The sequence below is a fragment of the Megascapheus bottae genome, chromosome 5 (assembly GCF_031878675.1).
Source record: "Megascapheus bottae isolate mThoBot1 chromosome 5, mThoBot2.hap1, whole genome shotgun sequence".
NCBI classification, from domain to species: domain Eukaryota; kingdom Metazoa; phylum Chordata; class Mammalia; order Rodentia; family Geomyidae; genus Megascapheus; species Megascapheus bottae.
This window is the reverse complement of record NC_143513.1, coordinates 7,267,481-7,289,358: the sequence shown is the minus strand read 5'-3', so window position 1 is coordinate 7,289,358 and position 21,878 is coordinate 7,267,481. Positions and strand designations below refer to the sequence as shown.

The 21,878-nt window shown below is 42.3% G+C and overlaps 1 protein-coding gene across 1 annotated transcript in view; it reads right to left on the bottom strand.

Annotated features, from left to right (window-relative positions):
- Hecw1 (HECT, C2 and WW domain containing E3 ubiquitin protein ligase 1) overlaps positions 1–21,878 on the bottom strand; it is a 277,245-nt gene that overhangs the window by 137,878 nt on the left and 117,489 nt on the right. Inside the window, exons 3-4 of the mRNA XM_090332620.1 lie at positions 17,578–17,902; positions 9,270–9,377 (exon numbers count right to left, since the gene is read on the bottom strand). Coding sequence (XP_090188746.1) covers positions 9,270–9,377; positions 17,578–17,902 — 433 coding nt within the window. The remainder of the gene's footprint in view (positions 1–9,269; positions 9,378–17,577; positions 17,903–21,878) is intronic.

The window sequence follows — 21,878 nt, the reverse complement described above, 5'->3', positions numbered from 1 at the left end:
TCAGTAGTAGAGAAAGCAAGTCCAGCAAATGACTGAGTTCAACTCAGGCCCTGAGTTCAAACCCTAATACCACCAAAACAATGAGGGACTCATATAACCCAGTTTGGACTTTCAAATTGGCCTGCCTCAACCCTCTTCCTGACTTTCCTATGCTGTAAGCCACAAGTTTCCCATAAGTTGCCTTCCGTAAAGAATCTCCAAACTCAATTTTTAAGCCCATCCTCATAAAACAAACAACACACCAAGCAATAAATGACTTCTTATGCTGCAGGAAATCTAAGTGCCTTCCTTTTACATGTAATTGCCAGCTGAATCCAGCTAGCTGTGGCCTCCTGCTTCCTTCCACAGAGACGTATGAGCCCTGCCTGACTGTGGCGGCCTCTGCACACTCAGGTGTCTGCCTTACAATTTTTCTTGTATTAAGACTTCTTCCTCAAAGCCCTCTCAGAACCTGCCCAATTTTAATCACTTTTATATTCTTTTGACTTTCTATTAGTTTACAAGATAGGTAAGATAAATTATATTTTATTATGTAATATAATACTATCGAAGGACTATTATTACTGTACTGTATTATATTACTAATACTATTACTGTATTAATATTTCCAATCTTGTTTGATTACAGATGTGGTGGCTTGGATTCTTTTCTGCATTACCCCAAGAAGTTTTACCTGGCAAGAGTACTTTGTGGCTTCTTTTTATTTATTTTTTCCTATCATCAGAGTTCGAACTCAGGTTCTCATGTTTGCTCAGCTTGTTTGCTTGGCTGGTGCTCTACTACATGAGCCACACATACAACTCAGTTTTTTGCTGGTTATTTTGGAGATGGAGTGCTATATTCAGGCTAGCTTTGACCTGTGATCCATCCTATCTCAGTTTCCTGAATAGCTAGGATTACAGAAGTGAGATATTTGCACCCAGTTATTTCGGGTCTCTTAAAGCAACATTAAGGGTAGAAGTAAGATCGAGTGAGCAGCATGAAAATGGGTGAGGTGCAGAGGCAGGATCATGGGTTGGTCTGGGTGGGAGGGACAGGAAAGCATGAAGTGAATGGAAAGGCCAGAATGTAAAGAAACGATTTTACTATAAACCATGTATTTCTTTTCTTTGTACATCACCTTTACAATGATAAAATACATTTTTTTAAAAAATCACAAGAACAGGCCTGGGAGTTTGGCCTAATGGTAGAGTGCTTGCCTAGCATGCACAAAGACTCGGGTTTGATTCCTCAGTACCACATACATAGAAAAAATCCAGAAGTGGTGCTGTGGCTCAAGTGGTAGAGCTCTAGCCTTGAGAAAACCCAAGGACAGTGCTCACAGCTTCCATGGGGTTAACAGCAGGGTAACATGAACTTGATGCTCATTGTCTTGCAAACATTTATATGGAGCAGAGCGATGCTTGTTCTCAACAGACAGTGAGTGAAACAGTGTGACTTGCACAGGTTGATTTTTAGTCTCCTCCAGTAGACTTAAACGGAAGCCTAAAGCCTCTGCCCAAATGCTGAGTACCCCTCACCTTGAGAAAGCCCCTTGAAAACGAGAACACGAGCTTCAACACGGCAGTTCTTGGTACAAGCCTTAGTTAGCTGTACAGACTCAAAAGGTGCACTAGTCCTGCTGAAACCTGATAAAGCATTGCAGTAACATGCAGCACTACCCATCTGGATTGGAGTCTGATGAGGACACTGAATATGTGGCAAGGCTGTCTGCCTCCAACTGTAGCTGTTCCAGTCCAAGTTTTACTGTGCCTTCAGTGAGGGGAAAGCATGTACCAGAAAGGACTTTAGTTAGTGAAGGGGAAGTCAGTCAGTTTTCCCCAAAGCCCTGCCTTTCCTTCAGTGCCCTTCAGTCTCTCACTTTGGTTGAACACCATTCCCCTGAAGAAAACTCACAGCTTTTAACCCAGGCAAGTCCTATTTGTCACTAAGGCACTGAGATGTAACTTTCCAGAGCAGAAATTGAAGTCGAAGGTTTATTCCATCCCTGACCACTCTTGGATCAATGCCCACAATGCCTAATTCAAAACATCTTAATTACACAACACCTCTGGTAGTTTTAGAGTGCCTGCTCTCCCAAATGCATACCTGGACACTTTACCTGTGCTTTCTTTTACTTTTCATGAGGTCACCTTGCAGGGGATGAACATTGCCATTATTTTAGAGATGAAGAGAGAGTTTCTGAGAGTGTAGCAGAAGATGCTGAAGGGATGTAGAGCCTATAAGCTCTTGGGGTAAATAAATCTCCTCTCACTCGGAAAAGAGTCTCCTGCTGGAGCTCAGAATCAAGAGGAATCACTTTAAACTTCCAACAGAATTAACTGATTATATTTTCTGTTATGCAGTCAAGAGCCATTGTGGCATTTTTTGTTGTATATTTATTTTATTTTGTTCATTTATTTATCTGTATTTTGTATAATTTCAGGGCTAGTACTAGGGTTTGAACTCAGGGCCTGGGTGCTGGCCCTGAGCTTTTAATGCTCAAGGCCAATGTTCTACCACTTGAGGCACAAGCAGACTCTTGGCTTTTCTTTCTTTCTCTCTCTCTCTCTCTCTCTCTCTCTCTCTCTCTCTCTCTCTCTCTCTCTCTCTCTCTCTCTCTCTCTCTCTCTCTTTCTTTTTATAAGAGTCTCAAGGACTTTCCTGCCTGGGCTGGCTTCAAACTGTGATCCTCAGATCTCGGCCTCCTGAGTAGCTAGGGTTACATGTGGGAGCCACTAGTGCTTGGCACTGTTTTTCAGTGAGGATGAGTCTGGGGTCTGAGTGTATCCTCCTTCCCCTACCAATTCAGAGTTAAGGCTGAATTGCCAATATAAGAGTCCCAGCAGGTTGAGCCTTTGGGAGGACATGATAGAGAAATTAATGGTCTGTGAAAAAGGATGAAGACCATAGTCTAGCCTCTTGGATCCCTTCTTTCTGACACAGCAAGAAGGTGTCATCTTTGAAGCACAGAAGGAGCCCTTACCAGATACTGAATCCTGGACCACTCAGCCTCTAGAACTGTGAAGAATATCATCCAGACTTGGGTGTTTTATTATCACGAAGACAGATAATGTGATAAATGTGCTGCAGTGGGGTTCAAACGCCATTGTTCTCCTAGCAAGTGCTGGTGTGAATCAAGGTCACATGTCCCTGCTGGGAAGTAACAGCAGAAGTGGCAAAGGGGCCACATCTGAGAGACTGACCTGGGATTGGGGATGGAGACTGAGAGGACTGGGGATGGACAAGCAGGAGGGGAAGGTACTAAGGCTGGATATAAAAGCAACATGACCACAGTTTCTTTTTCTTTTCCTTTTCAAATAGGGAGCTTGAACTCAAGGCCTGAGTACCGCCCTTGGGTTTTCTCAAGGCTAGAGCTCTACCACTTCAGCCGCAGCACCACTTCTGGCTTTTTCTAAGTATGTGGTACCGAGGAATTGAACCCGGGTCTTCGTACATGCTAGGCAAGCACTCTACCACTAGGCAAGCACTCTACCACTAGGCCAAACTCTTGATTACACTGGGAGAAAATGACTGAAATGGCACAGACCATGTGAGGAAGGAGGCCCCTTGTGCTCTCCTTTGGCACTTAGCAACCCCATTCTAGCCATTAGAGCCACAAGACTGAGTTCTCCCGACTGGAATTAGAGGCAGGTAGATATACACTGCAGATTTCAGCTGGAGATGAAGACTGAGGTGATCAGCTTTCTCCATCACCTCCACCCCCAGGGGTTTTAGTTCTGATGGACTCCCAATGGGAGCACACAAACAATACCAGTGGCAAGAAAACGTAAAATAAAATATTTGATGACATTGCCTCCCTCTAGTTAAGATGGCTGTTACTCAAAATAAAGAGGTCACCAATGGTGGGGCTGTGGAGGAAGAGGGAACCCTAGCTTTCTGTGAGTGGGGATGGAGACTGGTGTTGACATTTTGGAAAACAGTATGGAGTTACCCAAGGGAATTATAAATAAAATTGCAATGCAATCTAGTACTGTCTTTTGAGTGATAATAAAGGGCCAACATTGAAAGTCAAGGAGGGTAACTATGATTGAAGTTCTTCATATGCACGCACAAAAATAGAGCAGTGACGTTTGGTTGAGAGAAGCGAGAAGTAAGGGAGATTGGTAGAGGGGGTGAATTTGATTGGAGGTATTTTGTATACACATATGGAAATTTCATAATGAAACTCCCCTTGTACAGTTAAGTAACAAATACTGAAAAAGAAACTAAATTGTGGTAATTCAATTCCTTTAACAATACACCATATTCATCATGTTGGGTAAAGTTAAAATTTTGTCAGCTAACTTGCCTTGGGGTTAAAATTTGCATCTCTTCAGTCCCCATATTCTAGAACTGTTCCTAAAGTCAAATTCTATATGCTGCTAGTGAAAAATCATAGAAAATGACTCAGGATATATATATATATATATATATATATATACACACACATATATAGTGTGTGTGTGTAATTTTTGTCATCACATATATGTAAATCCTTGTAGAGAACAGAAGATATTTGCTTAGAATATTTGTAAGTTGATGTTACTTTCAAAATCTGATTGTCAGACCATTTAAACGTGATATAAACAATCGTAATTACTTCCTTCTAAACTGAATCATAGCCCCACCCCCAAAATGTGCTATTAAACCATTGCAAACCTGAGGCCATATGAGAGTAGACTTTCATTAAAAAAATAACAGGCAAAAAATAAACAGAGAAATTTAAAATAACCTACAAAAATAAAAGGAAAATTAAATTTTATTTATTTTTTTGAACATTGAAAAACTATTGTTATTATAAAAGTGATGAACCAAGGGAAATTTTTATTTTATATTACTATTTTAATTCAAGAAAATATAATTTACCATTGGATGAATGTGTTTATCCCTATTAGCAGACTATAAAAAATCTTATTTGGGGCTCATAGCAAAAACTTATATAATCTTCTGGGCAATAGACTGCATTTTTGTTATAGCCCCTTTCCCTCTCTTCCTTCCTTCCTCCCTTCTTTCATTTCTTTACTGTTGCCAGTCCTAGGACTTGAACTTAGGGCTTGAGCATAGTCCCTAAGCTTTTAGGCTCAAAGGAGGTGCTCTACTACTAGAGCCACAGATCTACTTGTAGCTCTTTGGTAGTAATTGGAGATAAGAATTTCAAGGACTTTCTTGCCTGGGCTGGCTTTAAACTGTGAACCTTACATTTCAGCCTCCTGAGTAACTGGAATTACAGGTGTGAGCCATTTGTGCCCAGCTGAATTTTGATTTTTTTTTAATGGATCTTCAAAAAAAAGTGTTATACTAGAGCACTATAAACATCCAATCTGTTTCAATGTGTTAATTTGGCACATTTTTCAATTACATATTTTTGAAAATGCAAATTATTTTACATCAAAAATAGAAATTTGAATAGGCACTGGTGATTCACAACTGCAATCTTAGCTACTCAGGGCACGGATATCTGATGATCATAGTTCAGAGTCAGCCTAAGCAGGAAAGTCTGTGAGACTATTATCTCCAACTAACTACCCACCACCCCCAAAAAAGCCAGAAGTAGAGCTGCAGTTCAAGTGGTAGAGTACCAGCCTTGAGCAGAAAATGCTCAGGGGCACTTCTCAGGCCTTGAGTTTAAGCCTTAGGACTAGCACATGCACAAATTGTGTGTGTGTGTGTGTGTGTGTGTGTGTATATAAATATATATACATAATGTACAATTTTAATTCATTTTGGGCTTGATTTGGGGATGGAGTCTTGCTGTGTAGCAGTGGTTGGTCTTGAATTTACAGTACTCCTGTTTCTATCTCCCAAGCGCTGAAATAATAATAGTAATAATAATTATAATATAATATAATTATAATAATAATTATTATTATTTTGGTCAGTCATAGGGCTGGAACTCTGGGCCTGGGTGTTTCCCTGAGCTCTTCAGCTCAAGGCTAACACCCTACCCCTTGAGCAACAGCGCCACTTCCCAAGGGCTGCAATTATAAGCCTGCACCACAACCTTTGACTTATACAGACTCTTGAAGCTATAATTTATTGTAAAATTTTAATGTATTTGATTTATATGTGTGCCCAAAGTTAACATGCAAGTCATTTTCAAGCTCAATTAAACGTTGTCTTATTTTTGACAAATTATGTTTGTCCAATTTATGTAATTTGATAAATTATGCTGCTTTGGTATAGAATAACATCTTCTTGATATGTTGGCCATTCATTCGATATATTTGCAAAATGCAAATCTCCACCCTTTTTCATTTAACTCACATCTATTTTCCCAAAACAAAATACTGACATCCCAACAGATATTCTGAGGGCCAGAATCTATTCAGGTTTACACAAGAACAATTTTTACATACCATTTTCCTAAGGTAGTAAACTCTTAGGTAGTTTGAACTTAATCTTTACAGACCATTGTCTTTGTAAGATACTGTTCATTAGCTGGTAAGTGTGGCACATGCCTGTAATCTGAGCATCTGGGAGGGAGAAATTGGAGGATCTCAATTTTGGGTCCCACTCAGGCTATACAGCAAGTTCAAAGTCACCCTGAGCAGGTACAGGTTTTTGTTAATACTTACATATTTTATTTTTATTATTTTGCCAGTCCTGGACTTAAGCTCAGGGCCTGAGCACTGTCCTTGGATTTTTCTCAAGGCTAGAACTCTACCACTTGAGCCTCAGCACCACTTCTGGCTTTTTCTAAGTATGTGGTACCAAGGAATTGAACCCGCGTCTTCGTGCATGCTAGACAAGCACTCTACCACTAGGCCAAACTCCCAGACTCAAATACTTATATATTTTAAAGAGCTGTTTATATACTTTTTAAATAATAAACAGTTTTTGTATTGCTAATGAAGATGATTATAAGAAATGACCTTTGATTTTTTAGATAAATATACAATTTTTCTACATGTCATACAAATCTTCAAACACTATCTTCAAAGGCATAACATAAATAGCTAGATTCTTGTATTTTGGGGGGTACAGGGTTTGAACATAAGACCTTGTACACTTGCTTAGCCTTTTCTCTTATGTCTGGCGTTCAACCACTTGAGCCATACCTCTAGTTCCAGCTTTTTTTCTGGTTAATCAAAAATAAGAGTCAGGTTTTTCTTCCCAGATTGGCTCTGAACCATGATCCTCAGTCTTCAGCTAGAATCATAGTTATGAAACATTGGTACCTGGGGCTGAGATAACTTTTCACACAGATCCCTATCTCTTTGTTGGCTCATGTGAATGAGGACACAGGAAATTTTACACTATCAAAATATACAGGAGACATGACACGACTCCACACCATGTTTCTTTTGCTGAATGACGGGATTTGTGAAAGGAGACGTCTGCATAGTGTGGCAAAGCATGCGTGCTGGGCAGAGTGTGTTCAGGTGGGATGGAGGTATGAGTTCTAGGCCTTGGCAGCAGAACAGAGAAGTTTCAGCTGACACAGGAGGAAAGAGAAGCCAAGAAACTTTTGGGACAGATGGCATCAGAAATTGGGTTGGGAGCATTTTGTCTGGCATTGGTGAGTCAAGGGAGATAATTATTAAGGAAAAGAAATTCTCTAGTGAGGAATTTCATTACAGCTAGCTCAAAGTCAAGACCAGTAACCACATCACATAAAATCCTTCCCTTTTGTATCTGGGCAGAACAAAATTTCCTGAGTAGTCATTTTGCACGAGCCAATATGAAAAAGAGGTTCTGGAGTCATTGCCAGAATCAAACACCACCAGGAGTTTATGGAGGGCAGACATCAGGTCTTCCATCTTCAAACCTCAGTCTTTAAAAAAAAGAATTGATTTTTACAAAATATTTATCAAATGAATTAATAAAAATGAGAGTATGTGGGCCAGGAATTTGGCCTAGTGGTAAGAGTGCTTGCCTGGCATGCATGAAGACCCGGGTTCGATTCCTCGGTACCACATACATAGAAAAAGCCAGAAGTGGTGCTGTGGCTGAAGTGGTAGAACTCTAGTCTTGAGAAAACCCAAGGACAGTGTTCAGGCCCTAAGCCCAAGCCCCAGGACTGGCACACAAAAAAATGAGAGTATGTATATAATCCTAGCTACTCTGGAGGCTGAGATCTGAGGATTGTGTTGGTTTCAAAGCCAGCATGGCCAGGAAAGGCCATGAAATGCATCTCCAATTAAGTATCAGAAAACTGGAAGTGGTGCTGTGGCATAGTGCTAGCCTTAAGCAAAAAGAGCTCAGGAACGGTGTCCAGGCTCTGAGCTCAAACCTCAAGACCAAGGAGAGAGAGAGGGAGAGGGGAAGAGGGAGGAGGAGGGGGAGGGGAAGGGGGAGGGGGAGAGGGAGGGGGAGAGGGAGAGGGAGAGGGCGAGGGAGGGGGAGAGAGAGAGCCCGAGACCAGAGGTAGTTTTTCTTGGATCATAAGTCAAATGGCATCAATAACTTCAGATTCCTAGCCTTATATCTTATTCCTATGAGAAGTGAGAAGACAGACAAACAAACCTGCTTCCTTTCTGACCTGCTATACTGAGTGAATGAACATGTGCCAAGAGCTCTCACACACACCCCGACAGACCAAAATTGAGAAGTTCATGAAAGGATCTCAAACCTAAGCAGAAGCATGGTTCTAAGGTACTTTAAATTTCATTTTGCCTAGAGAACATGAAGTCTATTTTCAAAAGTAGCAGTATGGAGCCTAAGGAGGGAAAATATCCTACCTGAACTTTCACAATGTTTTATTTTCAATGACAGAAAAAAAAGTTTAGAAAGTGTCTTGATAGGTTATATACATGCAGATACATGTATATCAGAAATCTGCCAGCATTACTTGTACATTATTTCTATTCTGTGGAAACGTGGAAAGAGCCAAAATCCAGAGGAAAAAATGTAGTATACTCCCAACACGTTGAGGCAATGGACAAGGAGGCTTAAAGGACTTAGTCAAATTGTAGTAGAACTAAAAGGACATGTTGAGGAAACATGGTGTCACCTACAGTGAATTGGAGCTCACCTGAGAGAGTCATAGGATAGCAATTAAGAAATACTGGGCAAAATGTCCCAAGCCCAAAGGCATACAAACACTACTCAAAGTTTTCCCCAGTGCAAAAACAGTAGCTGCCTAGACTGGTATGGACGGCTCTCATGCTACCATCCTAGAGCTCAAAGCTTTATACTGGACATCTTTCTAAGCATTTCATTAAATCTGCTTGTCTCTTTTGCAAGATATCTTTATAAATACCAGCCATTCTACATGAAAAGGGACAAAGAAGTTGAGATTTTTTTTCCCATCATTTCTGCTGAACAAGAATGGTCACGGTACTCACGTTCCACAAAATAAGAGCTGGCGTCAATCTTCCAGATGATCTGACCTCGATGAGAACCATTGACTCCACGGTTTTTATAATCCAGAAAGTTTTCAGACAATACCTCATCTGTATGTACAGCAACAGAAACAGAGCAGAGAAATATATCAGTCAGCCTCATATTTAAGGGAAGAAATAAGCTATGCCATTGCCAGCACAACAGAAGGAAAAGCACCTGGACCCAGAAGCCGAGAGCTGGTGGCATCATCAGATATCATCAGCAACACCCACCCCCTTTTTTAGCTCAGGAATCTCCTCGCCAAACACTCCTGGCAAGTGCTCATCTAGCAGGCTTTTAAACATCTTTGGAAATAATGAGTGGCTATGCAGTTCATTCTCTCCTTGGAATAGCACTTGTATGTGTGAAATCTCTGTATGAAAATCTACCTCCTAGAACTTCTACAAGCGGATTCTCATTTGAAACTGAGGAGACTTAAAGAAAACATCCAATATACTTTCCTTCTCAGGTCCCTTCTCCTTAGCATGCCTTTTCTGGCCTGGACATTGTAACCATCGAATACGAGACTCTCCATCTCTTTATGAACTTGTGCATTCATTTGTTCATTAAGCAGTTGAGATTCCTATACCAGAGGCTGGGGAAAAGGGCAAGAGCTGTGGTGTTTGGCTAATCAATCAATCTGGTCCCTTTGGAACCAAAGCTTGCAAATGATTGAGACGACAACTTTCCTATCTCTTCTGAATTAATGCTTACTAATGATTGAGAAGACAACATTCCACACAAAACCAAGAAATAAATGCACTATTGTAACCTGTAATAAGAGATGTGAAGGAAGAGAATGAGGTGAGGCAATGATGAAGAAAACCATCAAGATAGTTAGGGAATGCTGAAGGCTGAGAAGAGTCATAGGGGTGTGACACAGATAAAGGTTGGTCTATGGAGGGTAGGGTGGGAAGCTACTGATGCTTCTCTTCTCATTGCATTGCAATCCATTGATGTCCTTTCTAGCTAGTATCCAAAGAGAGACAGTGCATTCCTGGAAAAGGCAGATCCTAGATGATCAAAGTGCTCAGTGCTACTGAAATTAGGGATAGGAATTTTTACCTTGCTCTTCTAGAGGGCCTTTGCCATTTCCATTTCACCAGTAAATCATCATGTGAAGTAGCTGGGGTACAGCTGTAGGGAAAACCCATTGTTTGAGAGTCTAAATCCATCCCAGAGTTTGGAGGGACCACCTAAACTAGGGTCCCTGTGGGAAGGCCCAGTGCCTGGTTGAACCCAGGCAATAGATTTCCCATTCTGCAACTGGTTGAATCCAGAAAACAGGTGATGATAAAGTGGAAATGAGGATGAGCTTGAAGCCACAGTATCAACTCTTAAGGTATTTGTGTGTGTGTGTGTGTGTGTGTGTGTGTGCATGTGTGTGTCTGTGTGTCCCATTTGCCATTTACCAGTAGTGTTATTTCTACATTGGCAAAATGAGGGTAGTTGTAACTTTAGGCTCTAGGGGTGTTGGTGAATAAAACAACTGGGCAATGTTCTTATAACATGTATGTTGAGTGAATATTTTGACTGTTCCTTCTTTGCAAAGATGACTGAGTAAAGTAATATCATTTCTACTTCATTAACAGCAAGAACTGTTTGTATTTTCTGGAAAATCACTTGTTTGTAAAATTTGTCAGTCTTTATATATTCACAGTGTGTGCTCACAGCCCTGTTTGGGTTACTAAGATAATTGCATAATATGTTCTTACAGTAATTGCCTCATTTCTTAAAAAAATGTTTTCCTTGCTCCCTGGTCTTCAGTACCAATATAATGAGTTTCATACGTAGGTAGAAATGTGTCTTATTATGGAACTAATAAGGTATTATCCAACAGGTGGTATTTACCTAAATTTATCTGTTCTGGTCATCTGAATATTCTCTTTAATTGTTATGGTCAGGTATTCATAGAAGGGAAAATGCTCATTTCTGTGTTAAATAATATGTACTGTATAATTAGCTCCATTCCATGCATTATGCAGTGAACTAGATGTGGACTGTGTTTTTTCAGAGAGTTTTTAATGTATTGGATATCTACTGAATAAAACGGTTAATTTCATTATAGTATAAAAATGGATTGAAAGAGGAGAAGAAGGGGATAATTACAGTCAATAATCCAATGTATATCCTAAAAAGTTAAGAAGAGTGAGGGAAGAGATGATAAAGGGAGTGGTGGGTAAGAATGTGGAAAGGGGTGCTACTGATCAAGATATAAGTAGAAACTGCTAGGTTAAATGGCAACTCTTTTAATAACTACTTAAAGATAATAGGAAAGAAAAAATCAACAGACAAAAAAGAGAAATGTGGGTTAAGTGTCAAAGAATCGTAGGAGTACAAAGAAATGAATGGGGGAGGTAGGGAGGAAGAATTATGGGGGAAAATGACCAAATGATGCATATTTTAAAGAGAAAAGGGCATCATGTGTTGTACTTGTTGAAATATAACATACTAAAAGGGATTGGCCATTGATCCTTTCCTGATATTAATAATAAAACTTGGTAAGAAATGTTCTCCAACTAAATAGACCAGTATTATATTCTCCTCCGGCTTGTCTCTCCTCAGAGGTCAACTTCTTCTCCAACTTCTTCACTATTTTTTAGACAAGTCCCTCCTCTTCCCTTCAGAATCCAAATGTACTGGCATTTCTGGCTACTGGAAACCAGAATGAATGTATCTAAATTCAAGCAGAAGGAGTTTTAGCTCAGATATTTTGGAACGGGGCTTGAGGCTGGGGACTTTGGCCCTGAAGAAGAACACTCCTGACGGACCTAAACAAGTCCCTTTGGTCTACCCCCACCCTCCACCATGCTGTTTTGGGTTTCCTTTGCAGTCTTTCATCCTTTCCTCACCTTGGACTTCAGGAAGGACAAGAGGGAGGTGTAACATCTTTATGGTAAAGAGCTGAAACTGCCCAGAAGGGCCAGCAGAGCCTTGTAGGACAGATCACCATTCAAATGCAATTACCTATACTAATGCTATAAGTTGAGCAGGATAAGTGATCTTATGAGGACCAGGTTGCCCCCCTCCAAGTTTCTCTTGAATTTCTTTCAGAGCCAGAACTGACCCAGTAATGACCTAATCCAGATCATCTGTTCTGCGAGATAGGCGCACTTCAGATCTCTCCTTTAACTTCTGTAAAATCTCAAAGCTCCCGGGAACCTCTTGAAGGTAAACTTGTGGTCAGCTGTATCTCCACCATCGCAAACCTGTTTAATGAAACCTCCATTCTCTGCTGTATACTAGCGTTTGACAATTGAATTCAATGGCCTTGAATGAGCATCGTCTGGTTGGTTGGGATTTCCAGAAGAAGGGCATTTCTTGCTAAAACTCTGGTTATGCCATCATCCTTCAGCATGGCACTGTAACTGGCTCCCAACAAGACTGCTGCCCTCTTTTCCTCACTCAGAAAGGCCGTGCCAGGAACTGACAAGTACGAGGACTGAGTTTGGTGGCTGTCATGCAGGGAGAGGAGTAGGCTGCTCTGTCAACACCCACATCATGGTCCAGGATGCCCAGAATGCCCATCATGCAGTCAAGGAGGCGGGGTTCTACACAAAGCCCAGTCTCTCAAGGCTCCACATTTCATATCCACCTCCCTAGTCTGGCTAAATGAAGAGACCAAATTTGCATCCAGCGTTCAGTTAAACAGGTGTGTGGGATCTACACTTTTAGTGGGCTGGATTGTGCCCTGGGGGAAAGCAGTTGGGAGAGAACTGCAGCAGTTACTATGGGCCAAATCTTGATCCCTGCCACAGGAGCAGTGGCAGCTCCCTGGACCCCAACTGGAATCTATTGGCTCTGTGTTCTGTATCCAAACCATGCAACACTGGTAAGAAGGTTACGTGTGTGGACTTAGGCAGTTTATTAATGCTGCTTTGTCTGAATTTCTGCCAATAAGGTTGCTATATAGTTTAACTTTTGTTGTAATAAAGAGATGGACTACTTGGACCCTTGGTTCTAAGACTATCAGATTCTAATAAGCATCATTTCTGTTTAGAGTCTGGGCTTAAAAGTAGGGCTGCCTATTTGAAAGCTCATGACACCTAATGAACAAAATCATTGCTAATAGTTTGAAATACTCACTTATGTCAGCACTATTTAAAATCTAGCTATTATACATTTTATAGAGGGCATAAAGAGATGTATTAAATCCCTTCAAACAGGATTATATCCTCTGGATAATAGTCGTTTCTTCTGCTGTATAAAACCCTACCTCCTGCTCCACAGTTTATAACAGAGTAACAGGCTTGGCAAGTTACTAAAATTAGCACAGAACTACACCAAATTAAGATGTGATTTCTGTATGTTTGAGTTTCACTTAATGCAATACAAATGCATACGCGCACGTACACACACACCACAGAGCACTTACAGAAGTTCTAACAAGTCAGTGTGATGCAGACTATTGCTTCTAATTGCATGCAAGTAGAACAGCCCAGCAAGTACAAAAAGAGAATACATATTCTGAGCCCCCAGTTTATGGACATAATTCAAGAATGCAATTTCAGAAAGGGATGAATTCTCATTTCTCTCCATGTTATCTTCTCTTGACATGAGGACGTTTGAATGTATAACTATGTCTGATTTTATTATATTTTAAGTTGCTGGAGAAATTTTAGCATGGTATTAAGATGGGATGGTATAATAATGAATGTGATTTATTAAATCTATAAATTAATTTCAAAACCTATTTGTATAAATTATGAGAATTTATGCCTATGCTATTGTTATATTTTCATGATTTTAATTGCACATTTATTTCATATCTAAGCAGTTTTAATAGGAACTGTTTCTAATGAAGTCAAAGGAATATTTAAAAACTGATAACAGCAAGGATCATACTTGTAATTCTAACTACTCAGGAGGCTGAGATCTGAGGATTGCAGTTCAAAGCCAGCTTGGGCAAAAAAGACTGTGAGATTTTTTTTATCTCCAATACATTATACCGAAAAAGCCAGAAGTAATGCTATGGCTAAGAGGCAGAGTGCTAGCTTTGAGTACAAAGAGGCTCAGGGACAGTGCCCAGGTCCTGAGTTTAAGCCTCATGACTGGAAAAAAACAAACAAAAAAAGCAAAAACTCAAGATAACACTAAAAAGAAATCAAAGATACTGGATTTTAAAATTATTGGAATATAAAATTAAGTGGTAATAATATTGGGATAGACATTCCCTCATTACGGTAGCATTGTTATGTAGCATTATTGTCTCCATCAAATTATGTGTCCTAAGCCAATTACATACCACTGTTTCCTTTGCCTGAATAAGGAATGAGAATTGCTGAATCTTAATCCTAGATACAAGACTGGAAGTCAAATACGTACTACTGAACATTTACAAAACTACTGATTCATAATAAATCTGCCTCTATATAGTTGCTTTTTTGACCTAAATGATCATCTGCTTCCCCATTATAAAAAAAAATCACTCTCTGTGGTTCTGGAATTTGGCCTAGTGGTAGAGTGCTTGCCTAGCATGCACGAAGGCCTGGGTTTGATTCCTCAGTACCACATACATAGAAAAAAGCTGGAAGTGGTGCTGTTGCTCAAGTGGTAGAGCATTAGCCATGAAAAAAGTCCAAAGACAGTGTTCAGGCCCTGAGTTCAAGCCCGATGACTGGCAAAAAAAAAAGTTAATAAAAAAAAACTCTCTGAATGCCTTTTAGTTTGGGTAAAAGTCTTTCTTTACAGTGAGATTGCTTTTGTAAGCAAACAAGCATAGATCTAAGGATCAAAGCAAGGCTGAACATAAAGCCTAAACATTAGAATTCTTTGTCATGATGCATCTGGTGACTAAAGCTTCTTGATAAGCCTGAACACCAGTGGCTCATATCCATAATCCTAGCTACAAGAGGGACTGAGATCAGGAAAATCACAATTCCAGGTTAACCCAGGTAGAAAAATCCATGAGACTGTCTTTCAGAGGAAGATGCTGGCAGAGTCGCGCATGCTTGTCACCCCAGCTATGGTGGAAAACCTAAAGTAGTTAGAGCACAGTCCAGGTTCACCCCTGGTCTGGAAATGGGACCCTGTCTCCAAGACAGCCAGCACAAACAAGGTCTGGAGGTATGAATGAGAGATAAAGCACCTGCCTAGCAAGTGTGAGACCCTGAGTTTAATCCCTAGGACTGCCAAAAATTAGAAAAGAGAAATGGAAGAAGAAAAAAGAGGGAGAAAGAGGAAGGAGAAAAGAAAGAAGGAAAGGAAGGAAGGAAGAAAAGGAAGGGAGGAAGAAAGGAAATAAGGAAACCACTTCACGACAAATGAACTCATACAGTGATTGCACTGTATGAGAAAATGCACATCTCATCGATTTCTTTCATGGATCTTGAGCCAATCTACAAATAAGGACTCTAAATGTCTCTATTTATAGTCACCATGATGCTAATGCTGTTGTCCTATGGTTCCTATGGTCCTGGCTGAGGACAGTATTGGTGCCTTAGTGGCAGTGTCATGAGTAAGGTGACACTTGTCTCTCTCTTCTAGCAGAAGGAAGTTAGGTTTGCTGAGAGAGCTTGTGTGGATATGTCCACTGCTCACTGACGTGGAATGACACTGTCCCGACGCTGCCCCAGAACACCTAGTGTGGCCATGGAAACCACAGGATTGGCTTCTCTTCATTTGACAATGGCACATTAGGTAGAATCACTCACTATTCCTATATTTCTAGGCTTATGGCCTGATGCCATGCGTCTTCAACAGGAAGTGCCAGGAACTCACCAAAGATGAACTCTTAAGACTCACAGATCATTTTGGATTGGGAAATGATTTTATGCCATTGAAAGTGTTGGCATCTGGCATTAAAGAACTTCACAGTTATCTATGTGTCTCTGCTAAGGGAATAGCAAACTGTCAGGGAGAGATTCCCACACATGGAGTGGTGGCTACATTTGGCTCCGTCAAAATGTCATGTTCACACCAGATCTTGTTCATTCACAGGCCTTCTGATAGTCAAGGTAGAGGATGCCTCTTTCCTCTTCACACCACCTTCGCATGGCCTCTGTGCTGTGTGTGCTCCCACTTGTCTGACCCTCTCACCACTTCATCTCTCCTCTTTTTAAAGAGTCCTTCTGCCTCTCCCTCTCCCCCTTTCACGACAAGGATGGTCTGTTATTCCCAGTCATGGGTGAGCTTTCACTTGACCATCACTTCCAATCTGCACTCCAGGCCCAGAGCTTTGGATGAGCCTCAGATCTGGCCACGTATTCAGGGTGTGTCAAAGCCCCTCAGCTGTTCCTAAGCTCTACACTGAGAGGATTTCCTTCTCTGTTCCCCAGCATGTTCTTCCAATGGCTTCCTCCCTTGAGGAAATGATATCAGCACCTCCCCCAACTGTGTGAAGGCACCTCCAGGAGCCTTAGAGATAGAAGTGCATGTGTGTGCACACGCCCCAGCTGCCTCAGAGACAACATCTTCCTGTCATCGCCTCAGGAATAGCAGCTTTTGCCACCTCACAGGGCCTTTTTCATGTTAAATGAGGCAAGCCAAGATCAAAGAGACAAAAGGCAGCAGTAGTGCTGTGGCTCAAGTGATAGCGCACTAGTCTTCAGCATAAAGAGGCTAAGGGACAGAGGGTGCCCAAGCCCTGAGTTCAAGCCCCAGGACTGTTATAAAGATGGGGGGGGGAAGGAGGAGAGGGAGGGAAGGAGGAAGAGAGAGAGAGACAGAGAGACAGAGAGAGACAGACAGACAGACAGACAGAGATAGACAGAGAGGGAAAGTACTTGTTTCTTCTCATGCGAGGAAGCAAGATCTAAAATACACTGAGACATGGTCAGTTTTACACAATTCTTAGCATTCAAACAAAGCGAGACCAAAGGAGAAAACATTTCAAGGGTGGAGCACAATATTATTAGATAAATATCTGACAGTATTTGATAACTAATATTTGATAAATACTATTCATCAAAACGAACTCCTGGAAATGGAGCTAGAGTTTTTTCTCTTTGTTGCTGGTTTTGTCTTCTTTCTGTCTTGTCTGTTAGTTTATCTGTCTTTGGGAGGCTAAGGGAGAAGCAGAGATGGAGGGGCAAAGGGTGAGTAAATGTAGCAATGCTACTCGGTGGACCCGATGTAGAAAATGAACTGTACGACTTGTAGGTGGGGACAAGAGAGAAAAACGGGGGGTGGGGAGAGGAGGGAGCAAGGGAAAGGGTGACACTGCCAAAAGAGAAATGAACGCTTTGCCTGACTGAGGTCACTGGAAACCCTCCGTCTGTCACCTCATGACCATCTCCGCCAGCCAGGTGTCCCCGGGCCCGGGGGACTCACCGAGGAGGTACATGCCGATCCAGTCCCCCGCGTCCACCTCCTCCTTGATGTCCCAGTGGATCACCAGGTCCTGCGAGTGCCCGATGGAGTAGTAGGAGCTGCTGACCATGAGCGTGGAGCGGCTGTCGGAGGTGACCAGGTCGGTGTCGCTGGTGGAGCGGGGCAGGGCCAGGCCCTCGTGGGGGCCGCCCCGGAGGTCCACGTGGTGGAACTGGTCCGGGTTGTAGCTGTAGCGGAGCGGCTCCTTACACCGGCGTCGGCTCTGCGAGTTCCTCGATGGAGACGCCATGGCGGCCAGGCCTAGAAACCTGTTCTGGTACAGATTCTGTGGGGACAGAGAGAGAGAGAAAGAGAGCGCGCTGGGGGAGATGGAGGGCGGCTCGGGTACTGCGCCCTCCAGGGCCCAGCCACCCCGGGGAGGCGCTCAGGACGGAGCCAGCCCCGCACCGCTCCCTCTGCCCTCTGTGTTTGTGTCGGTGAACCGGGGCCTTTTGTTGTTGCTTGGTTTTCTTTCTTCCTTTCGACAGTCCTGGGGCTTGAACTCTGGACCTGAGCACTGTCTTGGCCCCTTCTCAAGGCTAGAGCGCCACCCACTTGAGCCACGGCACCACTTCCAGCTTTTTCTGTGTATGTGGTACCGAGGCCAAACTCCCAGGCCCTCTATGTATTTTTTGAATGTCTCCAAAATTGAACTCTTAAAATGAGCTCAGTCGATGTGGTGAAAATAACTGGTTTGTGGACACAGATAACTTAGGAAATGTGGAAACAAGGACATCCTTATGGTACAGGCAAAAGAGGATTGAAATGTGGTAACTCCTTAGAACAGCGAATTCACAGTCCAGAAAATATTAATATCAAGATGCATACATGTGTGCGAAGAGGCCGGGGGGAGAGGGGAGTTGGTAAATGAAGAGAGGTGGTGGAAAATGCAGTTATAATAGTCAATGCATATCCTGTGAAGCTAAGAAAATTGAGGAGAGGGGCTGAATTGGGAGGGATAAGGGAGGATGATGAAAGAGATGACATAGATCAAGATTTAGTATATGCATAAACTGACATTTTGAATGGTAACCCCTTTGGACAACTCCATAATGGTAATAGAATACACTAAATAAAGAACATATACATCTGAAACAACCAAAAGTAATTTTGACTTCTGTGGGGGAACCCTGCTGCTTGCTATCTGCACTTAATCACATACACACTCAGTGAAGCAAGCCACCTGGAGAAAATGGGGCGTGTCTCAGGACACCATTGGTTGACGGTCCTCCCTATTTGATGAAGCAGATGCGACCTCTCCATCTGTATTTAGCAAGCACTTGCTGTGGAATAAACTCAGACCTGTGCCAAGAGTCATGGTCTCCGGGGTCTGTATTATTCAGGGGTCCCGTAGCCATCTTACCCCCCCCACATGGGCATCAGAGAGGGGCATCCACAAATGGCACCCAGACATGGGGCATGATTAGCGGGTAAGTGGACCTCTTCAAGCAACTATGGGGAACACAAACTCAGCGAGAGGAGATTCGTGTTCTTAAAGGGATCTTGGAGAGTAGGAAACTTTACTTTTCTGATAATATGCTTGAGGATATTGCTCCATCTCTCTGCCCACAAGGGATTGCAGGCAGAATGCGGGATGAGTCCACGTGGAAAAAAGATAGCTCAGGGGGGTCAGCATGTTGTGCTCTGAGACAGGGTCCCCAAAGAAAACCACCGAGATAGAGGCATCCAAAATACAAAAGTAAGGTTTATTGCGGGTTACAAGCCAGGCAAGGAACTCTGTCCACATGCACCCAACACAGTGAGGTGGGAGGAGGAGTCATCGGTCAGGGTTTACACAGTCTTTTTTAAAGGCAAAAATCACCAGTTTACATCCACCAGGTGGTCAAGTGAGATAAGATAGGGATTAGGGAGCTTCCCTGGCTGGTCAAAACTGATGGGAAATTCTCAGGCCAGTTTGGTCCCATTCAATTGTCAGAGAATAGTTTTATGGCTTGGGAAGCAAATGCTATATGTGCAATTCTAATTTTGACACAAAATAGGTTAGTTCCTGGAGCTTATGGACACCTGTGCGAACAATGGCTAACTAGAGTTCAGAAGTTCCTGTTTGTGCAGCCTCTGGGTCCTTGAAGATTTTTCGAATCAGAGTTTTTTTATTTTGTTTACTGAAGGGGAATAATTTTGGGTCTGGTGGTAGCTATTTTTCATCTCTACAAGCATATTGGTGTTTTTACCCCTATTTTCTCCCCATAGTGGCTGCCATTCTGAGTTGCCTTCAGGGTTCAACCACCTTGGCTCCGGCGCTGGTCGGCGAGAGTGGGGGCCCCTTGGAAGAATGCTCCGCTGCCCCTGTAGATGAAGGTGCAGCCTCACCCACGATGGCTGTGGTGCCCGTAGATAAGGGACTGACCACGGCCCCTTGCCAGCCCGCTCCTGTAGATAAAGGTCAGGGCCAGCAAATGTATCCATCTCTGATTGATCTCAAGCTTAAAAATGAAAGCAGGCCTCCCCCACATCCTGGCGGGTCAGGAATCCCCTGGGGGTGGGTCGCCCTTCCCTCAGTAAAAGCAGGAAGTTCCCGCCTCCTAGAAACTGCCGCAGGCCCGGCTCCAGGGCCCAGGTCCAGCTCCAGGGCCCAGCAGGCCTAGAAGCATCTCCCCACAGTAAATATGCCGATGGGGGCCACCCAACCACGGCTCCCAAGTATTGCCTTTTTTCTGTAAGCAGTGGTCTTCCTTTACTGCTCCTCCTATTCCAACCCTTTTCAGAAAAGACGCCCAGGTTAAAAGCAAAGGCCTCCAGAGGTAAGTAGAAGTCAGTCGACCCCCCCTGTTTTCTCAAAAATGCACTGTGGCCTAAAACAGAGTATGGTCAAGGGACGCCTTGACCCCTTTTAGGGTTCTTGTCGATAACAGGGCATTTTCTGAGAGGACGTGTGGGTTCCAGTCCCACTGGCAAGACATATCTAAGGGTATCTACCCAGCCCAATTTTTTTGTTGTTTTGTTTTCCCTCTTGCTTGAGGATGGCCTCCGCCGGCCGACTACCAGAGAATAGTTTAAGGCCAGGCATGCCATCAGAAGTTTGGGGGTTACTTCTCTGCTACTCTGTCTTGTCTGTGTTACATGTTTTTCCTTGTCCGGTTTTGTCTTTGAAATTGGTACCAGTCCTAAAAATGAATCCTTGTATTTGAATCTTTTGAAAACTTTTTGCGCACTTTTAGATATTTGAGTGTGAGTGTGTGTGAGTGAACATGTTCGAGATTATACTTGTGTACAAGTACACAAGTTTATACTTGAAACTAACGTAAAAGAAATGGGTAGTTGGTTAAATCTGAGTCTAAACTCCAAGCAAAGTCAAATGCCTCAAAGGATTTGTATTGTTTTAAAGAGGAATTACTTTAAAATCTACTATTGTAATGCATAGAGCTATTTACATTGTAAACATTGTATTCTGTTTAGCAAAAAGGCATCAGGGAACTAGGAATATATTTCCTTGAGTCTAAATTTGGAGATAAGTATCAGAAATTTAAATGTGAATTTATCAGTTTCAAAAACCTTGCCTATCTGTTTTTTAGAAAGGACAGGGCTTCATCCTGCCTCTCCCTTACAGACTGACACTGGAAATCCGATGGTAAAGTGGGTGATGTGATTAATATTTCTTAAAATGTATTAAATTGGGGGAAAAAGGGTTGTAAAAAGAGTAAAAAGGAAAATTAGGGCTAACAAAATAATTGTTTAATTGCTATTTCAATTTGCGCTTGTAAGTTTGTAACAGTTTCTAGAGGGCCCACAGAAAAGAACAGCAGGTCCTTATTCAGATGTAAATATGGCCCTTACTAAGTTCCAGGTAAGATCATGCTTAGAGAATCCTTTGTAAGCATGGCTTACTAATGCCTGTGCAACTGGGCAGCAACTTATTAGTACAATAGTGGGTAGTTAAAACCTAAGGTTGTCAAAATTATGGGTAGTTTACAATCCTAATTTTGCTCTAAGCCCTAACTGAGCAGATTTTGGGTTGACACCAGCCACAAATTCAGGAAAGAAGCTTGTGAACCTGAGGCTATATGCCTATCAGTCGGTAAACTAGGCTAAGCTTTTAGGGTCCCTGGTCAAGCTTAGAGGCAACGCCCTGTGTCAGCTTGAAGAAGTTATAGAAGATGGATCTTCACCCAGATTCCACTCCTGGGACTTTAGCTAGCCTACTCTTGGCCATTGCCCCCCTTAAAAACAAATAAAAATGGGGGGGGGGGATACAGGTACCTAAGGCATTAGGCCTCAAGATAAGCTTGTTGATACTTTATTTG